Source organism: Poeciliopsis prolifica, unplaced genomic scaffold (genome assembly GCF_027474105.1).
Source record: "Poeciliopsis prolifica strain line A6 unplaced genomic scaffold, Auburn_PproV2 SCAFFOLD015, whole genome shotgun sequence".
In the NCBI taxonomy this organism is placed as follows: domain Eukaryota; kingdom Metazoa; phylum Chordata; class Actinopteri; order Cyprinodontiformes; family Poeciliidae; genus Poeciliopsis; species Poeciliopsis prolifica.
Genome location: NW_026562390.1, coordinates 8,362,100 through 8,382,062, shown reverse-complemented (window position 1 = coordinate 8,382,062; position 19,963 = coordinate 8,362,100). Strand labels below are relative to the sequence as shown.

The 19,963-nt window shown below is 38.3% G+C and overlaps 2 protein-coding genes across 3 annotated transcripts; both read right to left on the bottom strand.

Annotated features, from left to right (window-relative positions):
• Positions 1–84: 84 nt before the first annotated feature.
• LOC129366366 (glycolipid transfer protein-like) lies at positions 85–3,973 on the bottom strand. The gene is made up of 5 exons (XM_055040151.1): positions 3,746–3,973; positions 3,268–3,326; positions 2,991–3,124; positions 1,782–1,932; positions 85–912 (listed from the first exon to the last, which is right to left on the bottom strand). The coding sequence occupies exons 1-5, from the start codon at positions 3,846–3,848 to the stop codon at positions 730–732; spliced, it is 630 nt and encodes a 209-aa protein (XP_054896126.1). The 5' UTR covers positions 3,849–3,973; the 3' UTR covers positions 85–729.
• A 119-nt stretch (positions 3,974–4,092) lies between these two features.
• On the bottom strand, positions 4,093–19,544 carry git2b (G protein-coupled receptor kinase interacting ArfGAP 2b). Of its 2 annotated transcripts, XM_055040149.1 has the most exons (20): positions 19,352–19,544; positions 18,742–18,875; positions 17,835–17,947; positions 16,576–16,681; positions 16,093–16,179; positions 15,866–15,996; positions 14,828–14,922; positions 14,691–14,736; positions 14,374–14,422; positions 14,226–14,298; positions 14,006–14,103; positions 13,801–13,912; positions 13,306–13,457; positions 13,050–13,202; positions 10,433–10,642; positions 10,196–10,285; positions 8,818–8,900; positions 8,028–8,183; positions 6,315–6,378; positions 4,093–6,210 (listed from the first exon to the last, which is right to left on the bottom strand). In XM_055040149.1, the coding sequence occupies exons 1-20, from the start codon at positions 19,401–19,403 to the stop codon at positions 6,001–6,003; spliced, it is 2,214 nt and encodes a 737-aa protein (XP_054896124.1). In that variant the 5' UTR covers positions 19,404–19,544; the 3' UTR covers positions 4,093–6,000. The 2 variants fall into 2 exon arrangements, with proteins under 2 accessions (XP_054896124.1, XP_054896125.1); XM_055040150.1 differs by lacking the exon at positions 10,196–10,285.
• Positions 19,545–19,963: the final 419 nt, after the last annotated feature.

Sequence of the window (19,963 nt, the reverse complement as noted above, 5' to 3'; positions counted from 1 at the left end):
AATAAGAGCACAAACTTGAAGACTAAATAGGTGGACAGCACCGTCTAGTGTTCGACGCATAAACTACAATCTCTTTGAAAAAAATGATTTACCAGAAAGGTTTAATTTATTTTCAGTGTATTCATTCAGAAAAGATCTATAAATACTTGCACAACTGACATGATTTCATTCAGCCACACACGATGATTATAAACAGGTCACACAAGACAATGAAGGCAACACAAAAGATTCACATTATCTTCACTGGAAGGATGTTTCACACAAAAGTATAAAATGTGAAACATCAAAGGTTAAAAAAAGACACACAAAAAAAAAGCAAAATGAAAATGTTCAGCCTTGATTCAGCCAAAACAAAGTTTACACCTGCAAAGATGAAAGGAATGTTTCTTTGATGAATTTCTTTGGTGGCGTTAAAAAAGATGAAAGGCACACAGTGATCTCATAAATGAAGCAGCAAAAACCAACTGTTACAACATCCTGACTATAGGATGATATAAAGTTAAGTTTAATCATCCTGCAAAAAAAAAGCATTTTTAACCACATTTTTCTTCCAATTTAAGGAAGAAAAATACATTAAATATATTGAGTAAGGCATAATCAGAGTAATAAATAGAACAAAAAAGACGGAAAGCACCCCTTTTAAAGAACCTTTGAAAACTGGACTTGAGTTACACCCTGAAGGAGCTGTGGGTCGCTCCTGAACCTCAAGTCCAGCTTCATCCTCAGACGTCAAACTGTGTAGTCCAGTTCTGCGTTGAGGTTAGAGTACATCTCGTAGATGGCGTCTACAGTGGGCGTATAATTTACCAGGAAGACACGTATGTTTGCCAGACAGTCCTCTTCTTTTACTTCTTCTCCCTTTGACAGGGCCTTGAGGAAGTTTGATCTGTAGGGAGCTGCAATTAGCGCCGCCTAAAAGACGCACAGAGACACCGAGAGGAAAGTGAAACCACCAGTTACTGTAATGCTGCGTCAACTCAAAAGTCGCATGATCGTCTGCATAATATTGCAAGGAAGCAAAAAAAGAAAAGAAGTTTTCTAACCTAAAACAATACCGATGAGAGACAATTGTGTTGAAATGACGACAACTTGTGGTCAACCTTCAATATTGTATCTGGGAGGAATAGTTAAGGGCTCCTGAAACTCCCACAGGGTTTAGACTGTACCGTTTCTAAGCACTGCTGGTTAAACGACGCCACCCTGAGTTCATACATGACACTTTGCCAATATGTATGCGATTGAATGAAGCTTCTTTTGGGGAGCCATCTGATTTTTTTTTAATCGAGTGAAACAATGTTTCGAATCACCTTGTCGTTATCATTGCGTCTCTGGAGTTCGGTGCCAACTTGAGTCATCCGTTTGGAGAATCGCATCACCAATCGCAGCTGCTGAAGACGGTTGACAAGAACCGCTACTCTTACACGCAAGGCGTGTCATTACCTCTCTTCTGTCCTCAATATTTAGTGAGCGCTCACACCAAAAGGTGCAGAAAAATGTTTTTGCTTGTCCTGGTCTCATTGAGGTGATCTGAGAAATATTGTTCCTTTGTTCTTTTGAACTAGATGACGGAAGAAAAGCCTTTACTAAACACACTAAAGAAACCAGCATTTTGTCTTAATTATTTAAGTAACCAGGATTAAATGACCATATAGATTAAAACCAACAGAGAGAGTGATATTATGGATGCAGGAGATTATTGTGCAAGAGTAACATAATACCAACAAAACATTTCTGGGCAGTTTTCAAATGAGAGATTTCTTCCACGTTGACCTTCTACTTACATTAAAAACTTTTTGAACAATCCAACCGTGGTATTTCTTCAGAGCGTGCTCATAAGCTTTGGTGATATTGACCCGAATAAGGTTAGGGTTGTTCTCATCTCTGTCGCCATCGGCCAAACTCTGCAACAAAACCTGTATGAAACGGAGACCCCTGCAGGAGGGAGCAGAAAACACACCCGTCTATTGCGACATCATGTAAGGGACAATGTGTATAGCATGTATTCATGACTCTTTAGTCATGTTGCAGCCATAGACTTCAGTGTGTTATACGTTGACATTAAGTTTTGCTCAAGTGTTATAAATGCTTAGTTTGTTTTACAAACCAAAGTCTGAAAAGTGTGACCTGCATTCATCTTCATCACCTTTGAGTCAGCCCTCACTGCCACATTTAAGGTGTGTTTCTAATCTCTGCGCCTCCAGAGCAACGTCTTTGCAAATGTCGGATAGAAATTACTCTGAGTTTGTTGTGCAATCAAAGTAAATTTGTACTAGTAAATGGGCTCTCACACACAGCCAAGAATCTTTCCTCGTCTGTTGTTAATTTACTAACTATATTCATTATTTAAGGGAATATATTTGTCTTTGGATCAAAAATAAATATTAAATTCAATCTCATAGTTGAAGTAAACATCCCACTCTTCAGGCAATGCATCTGAACATTTGTGTGGCTCGGCAGATGCAACAATTGGAAATTATGTACAAACATGATTTCCATCCCACCTGGTAGCCTGATCCTTTAACCGGGTGACACATCCTGTGCACCATTTTCCTGTTAAAGTAAAGCATCCCCACAACATGATGAATCTTGATGACTTTTTATGGCAGTTATGGCACCTTCATGCTTATCTGCAGTATTAGTTTTATGATACATGTTTCACATGCAGGTGCAAACGTTCAGATTCTGACCAGAAATAGCATCGTAGAACGTTTGCTTTATCTCCCATGTGGTCTGGAGAAAAGTGCAAATTCTTACGGCTTTTGCCAGATTTGTAGAGTGGGACGACTAATGGTTTTCCCAGCAAAACAGCAGTTTGGTTCACGGTATTTTACGTTGCTTGAAGGGTCTTGTATACAAAGGTCTGCCACACTTTTGAGATTTCTCTGAGCAAAAACCTTTCCTATGAAATCCAAATAAAGTCTGTCAAAAGTTTGGAAAATTTCAAGGGGAATAAAAACTTTTGCTTCATGACAGAAAAGAAAGTAGTTCACCTCTTGAGCCACATGAGAGCGAGAGTCGCTCCAACTTTAGGCCACTCTCCTTTGTGGGTTTCCCTCTCTGCTTCCACAATATCCTGCAAGGTGACATACTTTGTAGGATCCTGATCATAAACTGCTCTAATTTTCTAAGGAGAAGAGGAAAAAAGCACATTTGGTTCAAGTTTGCATGACAGTAACTGCTCCATTAAGCCCCACCTGGCGATTTAAATGCATTGCAGTTGTATGAAAATACATAGAAGGGGAAGGTGAGTGTGTGCCTGCGTCTCACCGTTATATTCCCGTTAATGTCGGATTTGATGATCGAAAACACTTTTGATCCCAAGCAGTCTGCAAGAGAAGCGGGACATTTGAGAGCGCGGCAATGAAATATGAATGACTTCATGGCGCATGCGCCCAGCTGACAGGGCAGAGTGGATGCACTCAGCGGGGGAACCGGGGGGAGGAGGAGGAGAAAGAAGAAACAGTGAATGGAGTTTCAGTAAAGTCACAATGGGGTCAATGTTCGCTCCGTGCAGCGGGTCAACAGTTTCTCTTTACAGATCCAACTTCCTCCCGAGACACGACTGCAAGTTCCTGTTGCGTAAAAATGAAAATATCCTCGTGAAAAGCGATCGCACTGAAACAAAGGTCAAATGTGAAGTAATCGAGATAACTTGTCGGAAACCGATCAGCCCGGCGTACACAGGAAGAAAAAAAAAAGTCACCTGCTGAGTAGTGTTTAGATGTTCATGCGGAACTTTACTCACCGAAAAACGGAGGCAGGGTCGACACGTTGTCCAAGAACGTCTTGGTGTCAACAGACTTGTCTGCAGGAAGTTCTGCGAACTGCTTGTCCAACAAGAGAGACATGGTTCCGTCCTAAGACAGCGGCGACCGCAGCTCTCCACTGGAAAAAACAAAAACAGCCGATGACGGGAGAAAAACCCGGAAGTGTGTTCTAGTCAGAGGGGTGTGGAAGAGCTTCCAGCCCACACCATCATCATCATCATCATCATCATCACCGCCGCCGCTTTTCTTCTCCTCCAACAGGTGGCAAATAACGCAGGGGAGCGAGATAAACGCAACACACGCAGAAATAAAGACAGCGAGCTGGTCGAGGTTAGTGGTAGTTTATTGTGCGCGAGACGAGTTTTCAACAGCAGAGGCGGGAAATAAATACCAGGAAAGACCACAGGCTCAAACTGCAGAACGAAGGAAAGAAAAACATGGTTTTGCTGCAAAATAATACAATTCCTCTTTCGGTTTTTTTTTTTGTTCCAGTGCTGATTTTAGGATAACTGATTTTATTTAATTGCGTAATTTATTATCAAAACTAACACACTTTGAAATGTGACGTCAGTGTAAGGGCCCTTGTCTTGGAATAATTCTTTTAACTAAAAAAAAAAAAAAAGGCTCAGTAAAACATTTCAAATGACTCTTTCCCTTCATCCCATTGTCCAGCTTCATTCAGAGCATTAATATTCCTGGTTAAAATAAATTTTGACTTAATCTCATAAAAATATTCTGTGATTTTAAATAGGTCCACTTATCAAATTTAAACTATTTGTGGTTTCATTTAAATAAGGTGAAGACATCCTTGCAGTTTTCTTAATGAATGGTACAGTCTGAAACATTTTCTACTGATTAAAACATATTTTCTGTCAAACACACGTCAAGCCATAGTTTTAAAAATGAATTACGGAAGATTATTTCTCAAAATGCAATTGTTGACATAGAACAGAAAGTCTCCTGGGAACATAGTGAACATGTTCTATGTTTATGAAGTCTAATTAAACCTGAGTAACATGAAAAGAACAACAGTTCATTTCCACAATTGGGTCAAACTCATCTGGCTCACTATGATTTACAATAGGTACACAGAGGTTACGGTTATTTTATTGTGGGCTGTAAGCCATGTAGCACAACGCATTTGACCACAGGAAGCGTGTAAAACACTTGATTACAGCACCACAGCAAATACACTGAGATCACAAGTTATCTTTAACTAACTGCCAGCTGTGACGCCCCAAACAGCAGGACGAATGTTAGCTGTGTTAAACAAAAGCTTATGAAAATAAACACTGATATTTGTTTAGAGGTATGGCATACATTTTTTTAAATAGAATAGCATTTGGATTAATCTGATAAAGAATTACAAGGATACATACATCTTACATATTTGCATAATGCTGTTAAAATTGATTCAAAGTGGTTTTCACACATCCCACTGTGGAGACCGTTCTTGAGAGCAACTTTGCTCCCTCACACACACGGAATTATAAGTATGGCTGTAACATTATAACTCCAATAACGACTGATACTTTACCTAAAGAAGAGATCTTCAACCAGCTGAGAGAGAGAGAGAGAGAGAGAAGCATACATCTCCTGGATGGAATGAAAGTGTGCTGGTCTGAAACATAGTCTAATACACCAAAAGCGTTTTGTGTCATCGTCACAGTTGGCTTTCTAAACAAGTGTACACTTTAAGCAAGCAACATCACAAAGATTTTAGATTACAATACAGCCACCGTTTCCTAAAACAACAATTATTAGAAAAAAAAATAAACCATCGTCACTGGAGTAAACTGGAGAGGGTTTATCAGTTGTGGTCCTTGCCGGTCTGGATCTTTTAGACCATGCCAGAAAGCAGACATCAAGAACCACATCAGATGTGAAATACAGTACAGAGGAGAAAGAGAAAACACTAAAACTCTTCAGAACTGCTTGTTGTTCAGTCCCCTAAGTGCACAACGTTGCACTTTTGGAAACTAGAGGGATTTAACTCTGCGAGGTAAGGATGTGTCTTTTCATAAATGCACTGCAGAAAGACAAAAGTTATTTTCTGATGACTTTATGATTCTGAATCCTTTGGTAAGACGTTCCCACCTCAAGAAATGTGTGTGAATGCTTATACTTATTACTGTTGAGGAAACAGAAATATAACACTGATTAAAAAAGAAAGCCTTGCACTGTAACAGATGGATTGCAAACTGAGTGCTTGAGAAGTGTCTTTGGGTTTAGGTTAGTTGTTGTTTTCTTTGGTTGTGACAGTAACAAGTTGCTTGGCAGCTTTGGCAATGTCATAGGCACACTGGATGACCTGCTGAGTGACCAGCTGGATGTCCGATGGGCAGGGATTGTGCTCTGCCGCCTTCTGGCACTCTCCGTGGAGTCGGCTCGCGCTCAAAGTCAGCAGATACAGAGAATTTCGCACCGTCTCCGAGGACGGCCTCTGTCGAGAGGGTAAGGCAAGAAGATGAATAAAAATGCTCTTGAAGCAAAAAGGGGCATTTAAGTCCCGTCAACAAATCTGCTGATTGTACAAGAAGCGAATACCTTGGGAAAGAGGGCAGCCATCTCGGTCACAGCCAAACGGATCTTCTCAGAACAGGGCAGAAAGCTGGAAGAGACAAAATGCTGAATAAACAAGTTCTAAATACTCTACTGAGTACATAGACATTTAAATAAATTGTGTTTTTTAGCATGGTTTTCAAAGTAAAGCCATTTTTTTTCCTCATGTTTGTTAATGTGATTTTAAAAACCATAACAACTGCTACCTTTTTTCATTAATAAATAAAACACTTCATGCTCAGCATTTTACTTATTAAAGTTTTCAGATCATTAAACCATGAGTATTATTAATAAATTTAATTCTAAAACATTGTACATGCAGGCTTGAAACAAACAGGTTGTATATTTTAAGAGTTTCTTCAGCTTTCACTGTCTGAAATTTAAGAGGTTGTTAGAATAATTAAGTTCTCAAAACAACATGGAAAAACTACTTTAGAAGTTTACTTCATAACTTATTTTAACTTCATAACTAAATCAGTTTTTAATTTATTTTATACACATCCAAAAGCAATAGATAAAACTGGGTGAATATTTAAGAGCATGTTCATTTTAGTAAAATATTTAGTTATGAAACTAAATTATTTTTAACCACTATTTTTAAGGCACAGCAATGCCAGGATTTTCAATGAGCTGCCGCATCTCGTTAAAGACACAACTCATACGGCGTTAAGAGAAGTTAGATGGCACTCGATGGAACAAATATATTATAAAAATGTTGAACATGATTACATGACACTGGAAATATTATATCCAACCAAATATTACATCTAAGTGGTCCCTTTGGATGTTCTGTTCTTGTTTTGTTGAATTATTCTCTTCTTAATAGATCTGCAAAGAAACTTCACATTTGGGATGATTCTATTTGCTATTGCACTGTACTTATATGAGTTAACATGATGAATTGAAAACAAACTATTTTTTTGAAAACACCACCCAAAAATAAAATTTCTCTGCCTGGAAGTGAAAATGTGAAAGAGCGCATTGTGTCAGCGATACCCACAAAAGAAGTTCTCACATGATCCTAATGAATTTTACTGACCTTTATTGAAATGTCTGCCTCGAATCTTTTACAAAACACACACACTATCTAAAAATCCTGTTGGTGTAGACGAAAAAGAATAATGAAGATCTCTAAACAGTGGTTCACTTGTGTATCTATAATTATTGTAATATCAGAGTTATTGGAATCAAACAGTTCCCACATATTTAGGGGTTCACAGACGGCTACATGACATTTTAGATAAATCTGAGCAAACAGCTAAGATAAAAGAAGAGATTTAGATTGAAAACAAGAGCAGACATTGAGTCTGCAGACAACAGACAAGAAAAAACATGAAATTGAGTGACTGCTTTCCATCAGCTGCATGAACAGCCAGAACCAGTTAAGGCACATCCAACTGGCGACCAGACTCCAAACCAGTAATTCCAGGTCTTTAACATGCGTCTGGTTTTCTTCAACATGTGACTGTGTTTTGCTTACAACTCGACATATATCAGTTGACAAGCTAGTTGTGAAACAAGTGGCATACGAATCCCATAGTACGGCTTCTAAAAGGCACTGACCAAGAAGCTGAGAAACCTTCAGCTTGAGCAAATCTAAAACATAGCTGACTCCTTAAAGTCAGGTAGAAATGTATCATTCAACAGGTTTAATTCATTTTAAATCATGGCGTCATACTTCAAATCAAAATGCTGTACCTTTCATGCTTGGTCTCCTGTGCAGCTCTCAGGAGTTCCTGGATGTTCTTGGTGATCTGCTCCGTCTTGCAGATAACATCCTCAGTGCACGGCAGGGTGGCATCTTCTTCACCTTCCACCCCCGGTTCCACTGAATCAGGAGCTGCTTCCGGACTGCTACAAACGCAAAAATACAAACACTGAATTCCTCCTAAAGGTACAGCTTAAAGTGAAATTAGAACAAAGTCTTGGAAGAAGATTTTATATTTACATTGACCTGGTGCAAGGTCAATTTAATGATCATCTGAACATTTTAATTGTTATGTCCATAAAAGTAGCCCCATGTCATTTAAAAACAACTCACTACTTGTGACTGAACATTTTTTTAGTAGTATTTATCTTTAAAGTATTTCTAAATTTTCAATCTCAAGGACCCAGATCTGATTTTTAGTCAAGTCATTCAGCAGGTTTGGGAAAGACATACAAGATGGGGTTTTTTTCTGCTTCATATTGTATTCCTTTTGTTTTGAGGGACATTGATAACAATGATTAGAAATCATGTTTTCCCACACAGCTAAGTCACCTAAGACAGATTGATGGGAAAAAATAAACCTTTATTAGATATAGCTCACAAATGGTGAGGGTTACCATCTGAATATTTAAAGATTAATAAAAAGGGCTGCGTTGACTGATCCAGAGTTCAAAGTTTGAGAAGCACTGCTCTAAATTTACATCAAAAATTGTTTCACTTTACAGTCAGCAGCACTTTGCACAAGCAAGTCCCCAGTAAACATACAACGATCCTACTTACCCAGTCTCCTCCAGTTCAGAGTGGTTTGGAGTAGTGTCATAGTCGCTCTCCAACATTGTACCGTGTCCTCCAAGACTACAGCCCTATAATAATACCAATGTATTACTATCAGTTAAATACAGAATGACTGATGATTAAAACACACGAAAAATTAGAAAAATTTACTTCATGCATTTCAGAATCAATGTTTCGTTCTAAAGCAAATATAGAAAAGGAGGAGAAAAAAAATATCAAGTGATTGTGTTTTAGACAGTCATAGCACAGCTGATGCAATTAGTAGGTGTAATAAAATACAGATGGTAGATTAGTGTTCTGTAATCAATGTACAACGCCAAAACATACTTTGTGCAAAGCTATCTCATGTTTTTATAGAGATGCACCAAGGAATCAACTGGAGACGGAACAGACTGATTTTAGGCTTGATCGGCTATAAATGTGATCGACCGGTCGAAAACTCAAAAATCATCTTTTTTTCAGGTCACTGAATGCACCGTGCTACCAGGTCATGCTGACAACCACAATCTTCAGTGTGGACACTGTTACTGAGTGAACAACATTTGACTTTAGTCATTTTCAGTATCAATGAGTTGTCTGAAACATAGAGGAACCGAAGAAGTCATTTTAAAGGAAACTAAATTCATCTGGATTTGTGCCATTCCTTCAGAACCAAGACAGTGAGCAAGAGCAGGACCTTTTACGCAGATACAGAAAGGAGAAACTGATAACGAGAAAGATTCTCTTGCAGTTTTCAGCTTTCAACCTCCATCTGTAATAGAATGGACTGGATTTGAAAATGTTGGCAACCTTTTGGAAATCTCGGCAGTATCCATCTATACTGTCTAAGAATACACATAGAGTGGCTTCTTTGACTAGCAATGCTAATGGCACCATTGGCAAATAGAACATATAAAGACAGTTTAACATGCATTGAATTTCAATGTAAATCAATTTAAGATTGACTTCTCATAGGCAGTAAATTGCAAACATCAGGAAGCCCAAACAAAAGAAAAGCTTACATCATTTAAAATCAGCTCAAAATTGGTCACAGTAGGTCAAAGCTATACAAAAACCTAAGACCGAAAAATTAACTTGAAAAGTTGTATCAGTGCATCTCTAATCTTGATCACTGCAGCAGTGTGATCATTCAGACAGCATCTGTGCAACATTTCATAAATTTAATGTTTACTTTCAAACCTGAAGGGTTTGTAAAAGTGACTGGACCATAGCAGAGGTACTCAGGTACATGCATGCAGCCAATACTCAGAAAAAGCAGTTCAAAGACAGGTCTGGAGAGAAAAGACTGTGGGGTCAAGCAAGAGGACAGTTTTCAGTGTCCCTTGTGGCTCCAACTGAGCCAAGGGGACTTTTGGTACTCAACCCTGCGAGATCTCTCATCCCACGACCAGGACAGGGGAGAGGGGAAGGTAGGGAGGGAGGAGGCAGCTGTCCCCAAAGGGCCCCTCCCAATCTAGAGAAGGGGTCAAACCAAGTTGAGCAACACCATTGAGATGCATTAAATGATTGAATGAATAAATGAAAATCCAACACCAGCCCCAAGCCAAGCACCGTCACTTTAAACAATCATGAGCTGAAGCGCCGCTGCTCGTGTGCTTACATTGGTGGGAAATGGCTGCAAAACAACCCCATCATCATGACGAGCCGTGTCCACTTTGTGGGAGAAATGTTTCGGAGCAGAGCCTGTCTCATACATCGACATGGCGCGACCTCCGCGGGGTGGATGTCGACCAAAGGGCCCCTGGGGATGTTGTTGTCCGCCGGGGGTTTGCCATCTCAGCGTTGTGTTTTCAGTCTGCAGGGAGCTCAGCTGGGGGCAACAAAGAGACGTGTAATTTAATCTTGGCTGGAGGTCGATTTCCCCACAAAAGGTCTATAATCAACAGATAAGCCTCAAGGTTAAAGGAAATTCTTTGTTGTAATGCTCTATCACACAAAAGGAGAGCTCTCCTTGACAAATGAAATGCTGATAAAGCATGTTGATAAAAACTCTCATGAGAATACCCACCAGAAGCTTACACGTGACTTTTAACAGCTTACTGAGCAAAAATCCTCAACATGCAACTTTTCAACAGAGTGCAAGTCTTATAAAGACCACCAGAGAGGACATTATTTGGTTAACCGAAGAAGACAGTTTGCAACATTCAAAAGTAAGTCAATAATGATTTAAACAAATTAACCGATGATTGCATTAGAAGCATCCCGGTCATGTAGAGTTTAACACAACGGACAACAAAAGCTGTGTTTTCAAGTCTGGGGCTGTAGTTTAATAAACATTTTGACTGTAAAATATGCCAAATATGAATATAAAAATAAACAGTGCTAAATGCATCATACCATTGTACAGTTCCTGGAGATAAGAAAAAAACTTTGTCAGGAGAGAAACAGTTGTAAAGTAAACAACGCAAGAGCAGGAGGCAGTCCTCTGTTAGCTCTAGTAGAAACATAGTGAGGTGTCCAGTTAACGGGTTAATGTGAGATTAAATGAAGTGCTAAATGTGTGTAAGGATGGCATTGTTTTGTTTAAGTGATTACATTCCAGGAAAGTAAGGCAAAATAGGGGCATCCATTGACTGAGCTCTGTGTTTCTGACAAATATCGTCCATATTAGACTTGGGTAAAACAGAGTCGATGTAATGTAAATAAAAAGTGCTTATAGAGTTAGTCCATCACTTTATGGGGACAGCAAGAAGAAAATATAGCCTAATTCTGTAGTTCTTAAGAAATTAGCCTTAAAACTGGTATAAAAGGCCAACTAAGCCATGTTTCTTACATAGGATGCATTCCAGAAGTAGAGACTTGGAATGAATTTTGAGTGCCTCCTAGTTTTAAGTCAGAAAACCAGTGGGATTAGCCAACTCAGAGGAAGCAGTAAAACAAGTGGTACAAGCGAATCACAATGCATTTCTATCCATCCTATGCATTGAAACAGTAAACAAGCATGCTAACAAATACAGAATCAACTGTAAATTGCTGTCACTGTTTCCCCAACTTGCCAAGACTGCTTCTAATTGTGAGAAAATGAAGGTGATTTTTTTCTATCAAGCATTATGGCTGGTTTTTTCTTTAGAGTATGCTGTGTTCTAACAGTGTCTTAACATGCTCTGATGAAGATATTTCTTCCATTATGAGAAATGCAAGGATGCGAGTTGTGTGTTTAGTAGACAAAAGAATCTTTGTTTCCCTCTCAATAACCCGGATCATGTTTCTAGAAAGAGACAATGCTATTGGTCTGAATCTGCTGCCCTCGAGCGCGACCAGAAATGTTAACGGAAGAGGATTTTCTGAAACATCAGTAGCAATGTCTAAAAAAAAAAGCATGTCTGACATAAAAAAAAAATGTGTAAGAAATGTAAATGTGAGAAATAAAGTAATTGTGGGTGGTATTTGGCAGATGGTTTCTGGAGGTGTGAGCGATCTACTCTCAGTTCATAATTCTAGTTAGTAGTGCCAACTTATTGCAGTAGTTCAAACTATACTTTCTTTTCCGTTCTGAAATCTTCTACTAAACATTTTCAGCAAGAATGGTCATTTTTAGAGGTATGTTTGCTGTGCTGCTGGGATATTTTCTATTCTTATCACCTGTTTTAATTGGTAACCATTGAGCTGCTTACATTTGAAAGAGGTTTATTGAGCTCTCTAAATTAACCAAGGACAGGCATAATACACTAAAGCCCCAAAATGTTCTAAGAATGTCTCAAATATAGTCTAGAAATATAAAAAAAACCTAATGTATACCATGTCTTGAATTGTTTGTCGAAGGAAATATAGTAGTCTGATGGATGATGATGAAATACTAATATTTTATTTAATTCAAATTTAAGTAATGTGAGGAAGATAAGACTTTAGCAGCATCAGCTCATAAAATCCACCCAACCATGACTCTGACTCCGCAGCACACTGTTACATAAATTTCATCTGCCTGTTGCACATTTACAGATCAAATCGGGGACAGCAACAGCACATTACTATTAGGCTGGCAACATGTTAAAATTAATGTAGTTCAGGGCAGCAATCAACCAAATCAATATGCCTCAAAGAGGATAGAAATGCAATTTGTTAGGTGCAATAATCCACAACTACACTTGCACTGAAATATTAATTTACCACCATTTAATTAACGTTCACAAAGAGATTAATACTGCATAACTGTTCATTTTATTCATATTCTCACAAAATAATTACGCATATACAACATAATCTATAATTTAACTAACCTTGCTCTGCATCATCTGCAGTTCTTTACTGAGATGACAGTTCACTTTGAGAAGCTGCTGTATTTTGGCCTCTGAAGCAGTCAGGGCACTCTTCACCTCCATAAACTCCTGCACTGTGATTGGTCCATCGGACAGATCAGAAGACTCTGAGCTCTAATCCAAAAGAAAAAAAATAGAAAAGATGGTATCAATTTCAAATGTCAAGAAAAACACTGATGTTCAGTGTGAAAGACTGGCTTCTTAAAAAAAAACGAACCTTTGTCCTCCCATGGTTACAGCTATCCCCACATGTGGCTTCTTGTACTGGATCTTCATCAGATGCCACGCTGTCATAATCTGGTTGATCGTTGTCTTGGCTCTCACTGTTGTGGCGACTGTTTATTCCCTGAAGGATCAGCTCAACGTTATCTGACGGCAGAAAGAAAAGTCAGAGATGAAGCAGGAGAGAAGCTACAAAGAGATCAAGATACTAAACAGAGCATATTTAAATTCCTCTTCTAAAATTGCAACTGAACATGACATTAAGAAAACAAAAATAGTTCCGGGGGGTGGTTTGGCATTTCTTGATTAAGCATCGGCTTAACACCTTGTCTGTGTGACTCATACCACACTACTCCTACTTGGTTCAAACTATAGAAGTGGTGCTTTATTGGAAACTTAAACACACAACCCCACAACCTACCTGAAAAAAGCTCAGAAATATGAACAATGTGAGTATGGATCAGTAAAAACAGAAATCTCTTTCATATACCTTTTGGACTATCGCAGGAATTACCCCACTGTCGTCGTTTAGCATCTGCTAGAATATCAATAACCAAGGTGGCAAATTCATGAGCGCTAAACCTCGCCAATTTCTGACGACCCTAGTAACACAAAAGCATGAAAGCAGAAAGAAAAACTTTCAGATGTCAGCTACTTGCACAAGAGCGTTACGTTTCAATAAGAAGAAAACTTGCCTGATTTCTGGTTGATGAATATTCAGGGTTGACAGGCAAAAAAGGAACAACTGTAGTGTCTGTGACAAGAGTGCTGTGATTCTGAGTGGCCAACCAGACTGAAACATGAGGGTATTTTGCAGGAAACATTAGATAGGAATGTAAATACATAAATACAAACAGAAAAAAACAAGTCTGCATACAGAACATAGTTTTATTTTAAGAAGTTCAGAAATCCAACCTGCATCAGTTTCTCTTCTATCCACTTCATCATAAACATCCATGGCTAGTTCCTCAAATTGATGGTTACTTAACTAAAACAAAAGATGAATTAGTCATATATTTTTAGCCATTTGTAGAGAAATTTACCATAATTGAAGACATCTTACCGACTGGAGCTTCTTCTTTGCTGCCTTTGCAAAATCTGACAAATCGAGGCTGTTTTGGACAAAAGAATTCAAGCCATTATTTTACCAGGTGAAAAAAAACTTCCACAATATTCTAGCATATAAAGAAACATAAAATAAACACTTACTTGTTTCTATTCCATCCAATGCAGCACAGAGTAAAATACACGGTAAATACCGACTACATATTTTTTGAGGCTCACAATATATATATATATATGAACTAAGATGGATTTTATAAAGATTTTAAGTCTTTAATTTCTTCTTTTCAATAGTCTCAGATTAAAAAACAACATTACCTGTCAGCCATTTGTGGAATGATGAAGTGCTGCCCATTTCTATGATCTAGGACAAAGCAATCCCAAAAAATGATTTCCAATTTCTCTGGCTTCCTGTCAAATTTAAAACTGACTTCATTGACTTTGAATAGACTCACCAGGTCTTCTGCCACACAGGTAAAATGTTAACCGGTCAGTGAGTTCATATTGTATCTCAACCAGCCTCTCTGCCAACTCCTGGTGCCCAGCTTGTCTGCAAATATGACGCATGAAAGAAAGTTTTACCACCATCTGCTGATAAAAATGACAAATCTAACATGAATAGTGTTGGGGACAAAAAAATGATCATGATCACATTTAGTATAAGACATTAAAAATATTACTTTATTGATTAATTTTATCACAACATAAAAACTTTGGTGGCTTAATTCTTCAAATGATTGACATCTTGTCTACATAATATTGATGTTTCCATTTTCATTCAAAAAATGTTTCCAGAAATAACACTATATTATTTACATACTATAGTATGTAATATGTAATAAATATTTCTTACAGATATCTTTATGTTCTTTGTCTTCCTATCATTGTTAAACTGGATCAACAGAGTATTGCATTCAGTCAACAGCTTAGACCATTGGAGTCTGTCCTTGTTGTTCATTGTAGAAAAAGCATGTGCTAGATATGAATCATGTCAATTATAGGTTACATTTCTCAAATTTCTACCTTCACTACTTAAACCCCCCTCCCCCCCAAGTATTTCTCACACACTTTTGCACAAAATAAAACACTGATTCATAACATATTAAGAGTGGGAGTAAATGCACATTTTAACTGCATCATTTAAAGAGATCAGGACAGGCAGATTTGCACCAAATTAAATTTTCTGTTGCAACTTGAAATGTTTTGTACCAAAAGTGAAAACCTCATAGGGTGTGCAACATTTCCTGTAACACATTGACAAAGTGATGCTTGCAAATGCACAATGAGCTGGGTAACTTCTACAACAGTCATAAGCTCCGGGTACAGAAATACCTTTTGTGCTTTTCAGGTGTGACGTAAACCACACTTCTTTGTTTAAAAACAGTGTTTTTACATGTGGCATGTTTAAAATTATATGGTTCCACCAAACTTGCATCAAATTGCTCTGTACTATAATGTAGTTCTAAAACAAGCTTTATCAGACTTAAGTTTACCTTGCGTTGTCAATTGGTGTCTTCCCACTGGAGTCCAGAGCTCCAGGATCGGCTCCATAAACCGCCAAGAGCTCAGCTTGTAGAATCTGACCTGCCTTTGCTGCTATATGTAATGGGGTGTTTCCTTTCTCCTAAAGTCACAGTAAAGCAAATTTTTCACTTTGAAATTGACAGAAAAACACAATTTGGACAATGCTTTTATTTTGAGCACATTTTTCAAGTCTTACTGGGTGGAAGAAGTTGGCTTGTGCTCCTAGAGATAGAAGTCTGAGGCAGGTCTCCAGGTTCCCGGTCCGAACACTGGAGTGGAGTTGCTGCACGAAAGTGAAAAAGAGGTTTGTTGAAATTTAAATGTGAAATCAATTCATGCATTGTTTGATATTTTAATTGAAATAAATACTTTATGGCTTATAGTATCTACAGAATCTAAGAGTTTTGCATTTTAATATTCAGATTATGAACCTGGCCAAATGTGAAAATGTAAGGTGGGGGTTTCAAAGCAGAACCGAAAGCAATTTATTGATCTATAAAAAGATGCAGGATGCATTTCTGAACTACAGAATGACAAAAAAAGAGATCAACTTCCTTTTCTCTGCAAAAGCACAGAAACACTTGAATTCCACTATAATCTGTCATTTGGGTTCCACTGGTGCCGACCCAAATATGCTAAATCTACTCATGAAAAAAAAATTCCAAAACAACTTTTTTACCTTACTGAGATCCTTTGCAGTTACACTGTCATCATCACGACAAGGCATCCGATGGACATAAGCCAACATCTGATATTTTGCCTTGATGAACTCCGTCTTGTTGGGACTGCAGATAAAAAAGTTCACGTGTAAAATTTAGGGACTATTTCTACTTTCACTGACCGCCATGTCATGTTATTTGCTTTCTGTGATTATTCTTCTGACTAGCTATAATAAATCAGACCCAACAGCTTTCCAGATTCCCCAAAGACTGTAACCCAAAAACTTTTATTTGAATATTTAATTGACACTTGACTTAACAGGATGTTGAACTTTTACAAGGCAGGTCAAATTAGGTCCACATCAACTCTCTTTTTCCTTATTGATTTGGTACAGGAGTTATCCCTCCCTGTTATCTAACTAACTGTTCAATAATTACTTTAACTTTGAGCAGAGCATTATAATGATTAAAAAATGATAGATGTGTTTCTCCTTGTTTAGTGAATGATTCAACAAACAGCATAGAGCAGCTGAAGGCTTTGTGTTTCACAGACAAACTTTCAAACCTTGTACACATTCCCAACAACTAGAACTCAGACTGAGAAACAAATTTAAGGCAAACTGTTAAATTAAATTATGCTCATTTTAAAAACATCTAACAATTCTCTGAGAAAGTTTCTGCATGTCTGTTGATTGCTAAAAGCACGTGTTTTCTCACTGTGTGAACTGAACATATCAAGGCTGTATTTACATAACTCTGAATGTTTATGTTTAAGCCACCAGTGTGACACTCGACTAATAAAATATTTACACACAGAAACAGATGTTACATTCATCACACTATCCTGCAGATTCTGTTTTCTTATTCTATTCCTTATGACAACAGACAGCTTTTTAAATAAAAGTTTCATATTTTTCTATCACACTGTTAACATAAAGCCTACTAGGCTTTATGTTAACAGTGAAGCCTAGTAGGCTTTACTGTTAACAGTGCTCATACTTCTTCAAACTAAACTTATTTCATGGGAAGATTGAGGAAGTTCTTCAAGTTGGCTGAGCAGCATCGCAATGAGTCATGGTCATAGCACATAGGGCCAATTGTGCATATTCACTGACCCCAAGTATGAAAATCCATTTTGCTGAAAACCGTGATGCAAAGTGCAAGCAAGCATACCAAAATTTGCAGTGACATATACATATATATATATATATATATATATATATATATATATATATATATATATATATATATATATATAAATCCTCAAAAACCCACTTACTGAACTCTGTCCTGAGGGTTGGCTTTGCGTTTCCCACTCGCTGACGAGGAAGGATCCAGAAGGCTGTGTTCCCATATGGAATTTGCACCATTGCCATATAATGTCTGGACCATCTAGAGCAAGACACAACTAGTTGGCATTAAAGAACACAAAGCCTTGCAAAAGTATTAAACTCCTTCAACTTTTTCTTACTTTGTCATGCCACAACCACAGAGTTTTTTATTGAGATTTTATTTAACTTCTGAATTTCTTGCCAATAATAATCTCAAGTGTGGTCAGTAACTGTACTCAGCAGATCTAACTCTGACACTCTTAAAATAAAAGAACGAAAGAATTAATCGGAGAAACAGCCAAGAAGCCAATGGCAACTCGAGCGGATCTGCAGAGATCCACAGCTCAAGTGGGGGAGCTTGTTGATGTAAAAACTATTAGTCTGCCCTTTATGCAGGAGTGGCAAGGAGAGGCCCTGAATATATGCAACAATTCTCCACACGAGATCTGACTAATATAGAGATATTCTGCAAAGGTAAAACCTTTTCACTTATGCAGGCAAAGGTATCCCCAATATACTTGCAATTGTAATTGGGACCAAAAGATAGTTCAACAAAGTATTAGGGGTCTGAATACTGCTGCACATCACAAGTTTCAGAATTGTTTTAATGTATATTTGAAGACAATGCATAATTTCACTCCCAAGTAATACTAAAATACTAAATAAATACCCTGGTATTTGTTATTTTTTAACATGCTAAATGAGAAACAACTCAAGGGCTATGCAAACTTTGTCAAAGCAGTGTGCTGACAGCGTGTCCTTGCTCATTGATCTGTGTGCAAGAAACGTCTGATTGCTGAAAAGACTTGCATGTGATGTTTGTTTTTGAGGGGGTCGCGCTCTTGCATTACTCACCTGCAGCTGAGACGGAGGCCAAGAAGACTGAGTCAGATGCCTGACTTGAGAGCTGTGTCGCCCGAGACCCCGGTGGATGCTGCAGCACTCGTCGCAGATCAACACACCCCTGTTCACAGAGGCCCAACGGGGCTCTGCAAAACGCACGCGACGTTTGTTAATGAGCTAGCTCCATTATGTATGAACACTGACCGTCAGTCACACATTTAATCTCAAGCTGCCTCTAAATTTTGATAGAAAAATCCCGGAAGATTTTAATAATAACATGCGACATTATTATGAACCAGTCACTCAAGTAAGATCATCTTTTTCTTAGTTTTTCCATGGATGCTACCAAGTGTGAAGCTAACTCCACGTTAGTACTGTTAATTATTTTAAACGTATAGTTTTATTATTACATAAGTCACCATTACTACACAGCGACCACTACATCACAAACAAACTCCCTCACGAGTGGCGCTTTTACCACAAATACATTCAGCACCGTTACTGTCTGTCAATGAGTCGTCACAGTTCCGAAATATTAATTAGTTGAGCCAACCGGACGTAGCGGTTGGTTAGCGGGTTAGCTTGGCAGCTAATGCAAATGCTAGCTCGCTTGGCGGCGTACCAGGAGCGCTGCAATCAGCGCAGACCTCCCTGCTTCGCAGTCGCTTTGACATCCCTGACGCAGAATTCCTCTCAGTCCGGGAAGAGAAAAGAGTTTCCTAATGTATATTACAGCGCGAACAGTCCAGGTCGGCAGACTGTATTTGTGCAAGGCAAAACAAGCAGCTGTGTGTCGGTCCTCCTCCCTCCTACTGTTGAACAAAGCGGCGTCTCGTTCCAATAAGTACTCTGTGCTTCCTTGTCTGCTTCCTTCCTCGTTTCCTTCGTCGTCTTTTTTCCCCCCTTCTATTTTATATCGGAGTTCATGGCTGAAATTTGCAGGGCTAGGTATATTGACTGTACTTATGCTAAAGATACGTGAAGGCCTACCTTCACGTATCTTAAATGACTTAAAACAGAAAAGGGTTTTAGACAAGGTTCCACTTACAGAGTCCGTTTCTAACTAAAAATTTTTCCAATCTTGGAAAATGCATCTTTTAGTTGACTCTGTAATTACAACCTTTTTCTGACTTATTCACACACCAAAAGCACCAGGTACGTCATGGTATTTTGCCAATTATTTTTCATTGACTATGTTCCTTCAAGTCAGTGGTGCCAAGTTCAACTCACTAAA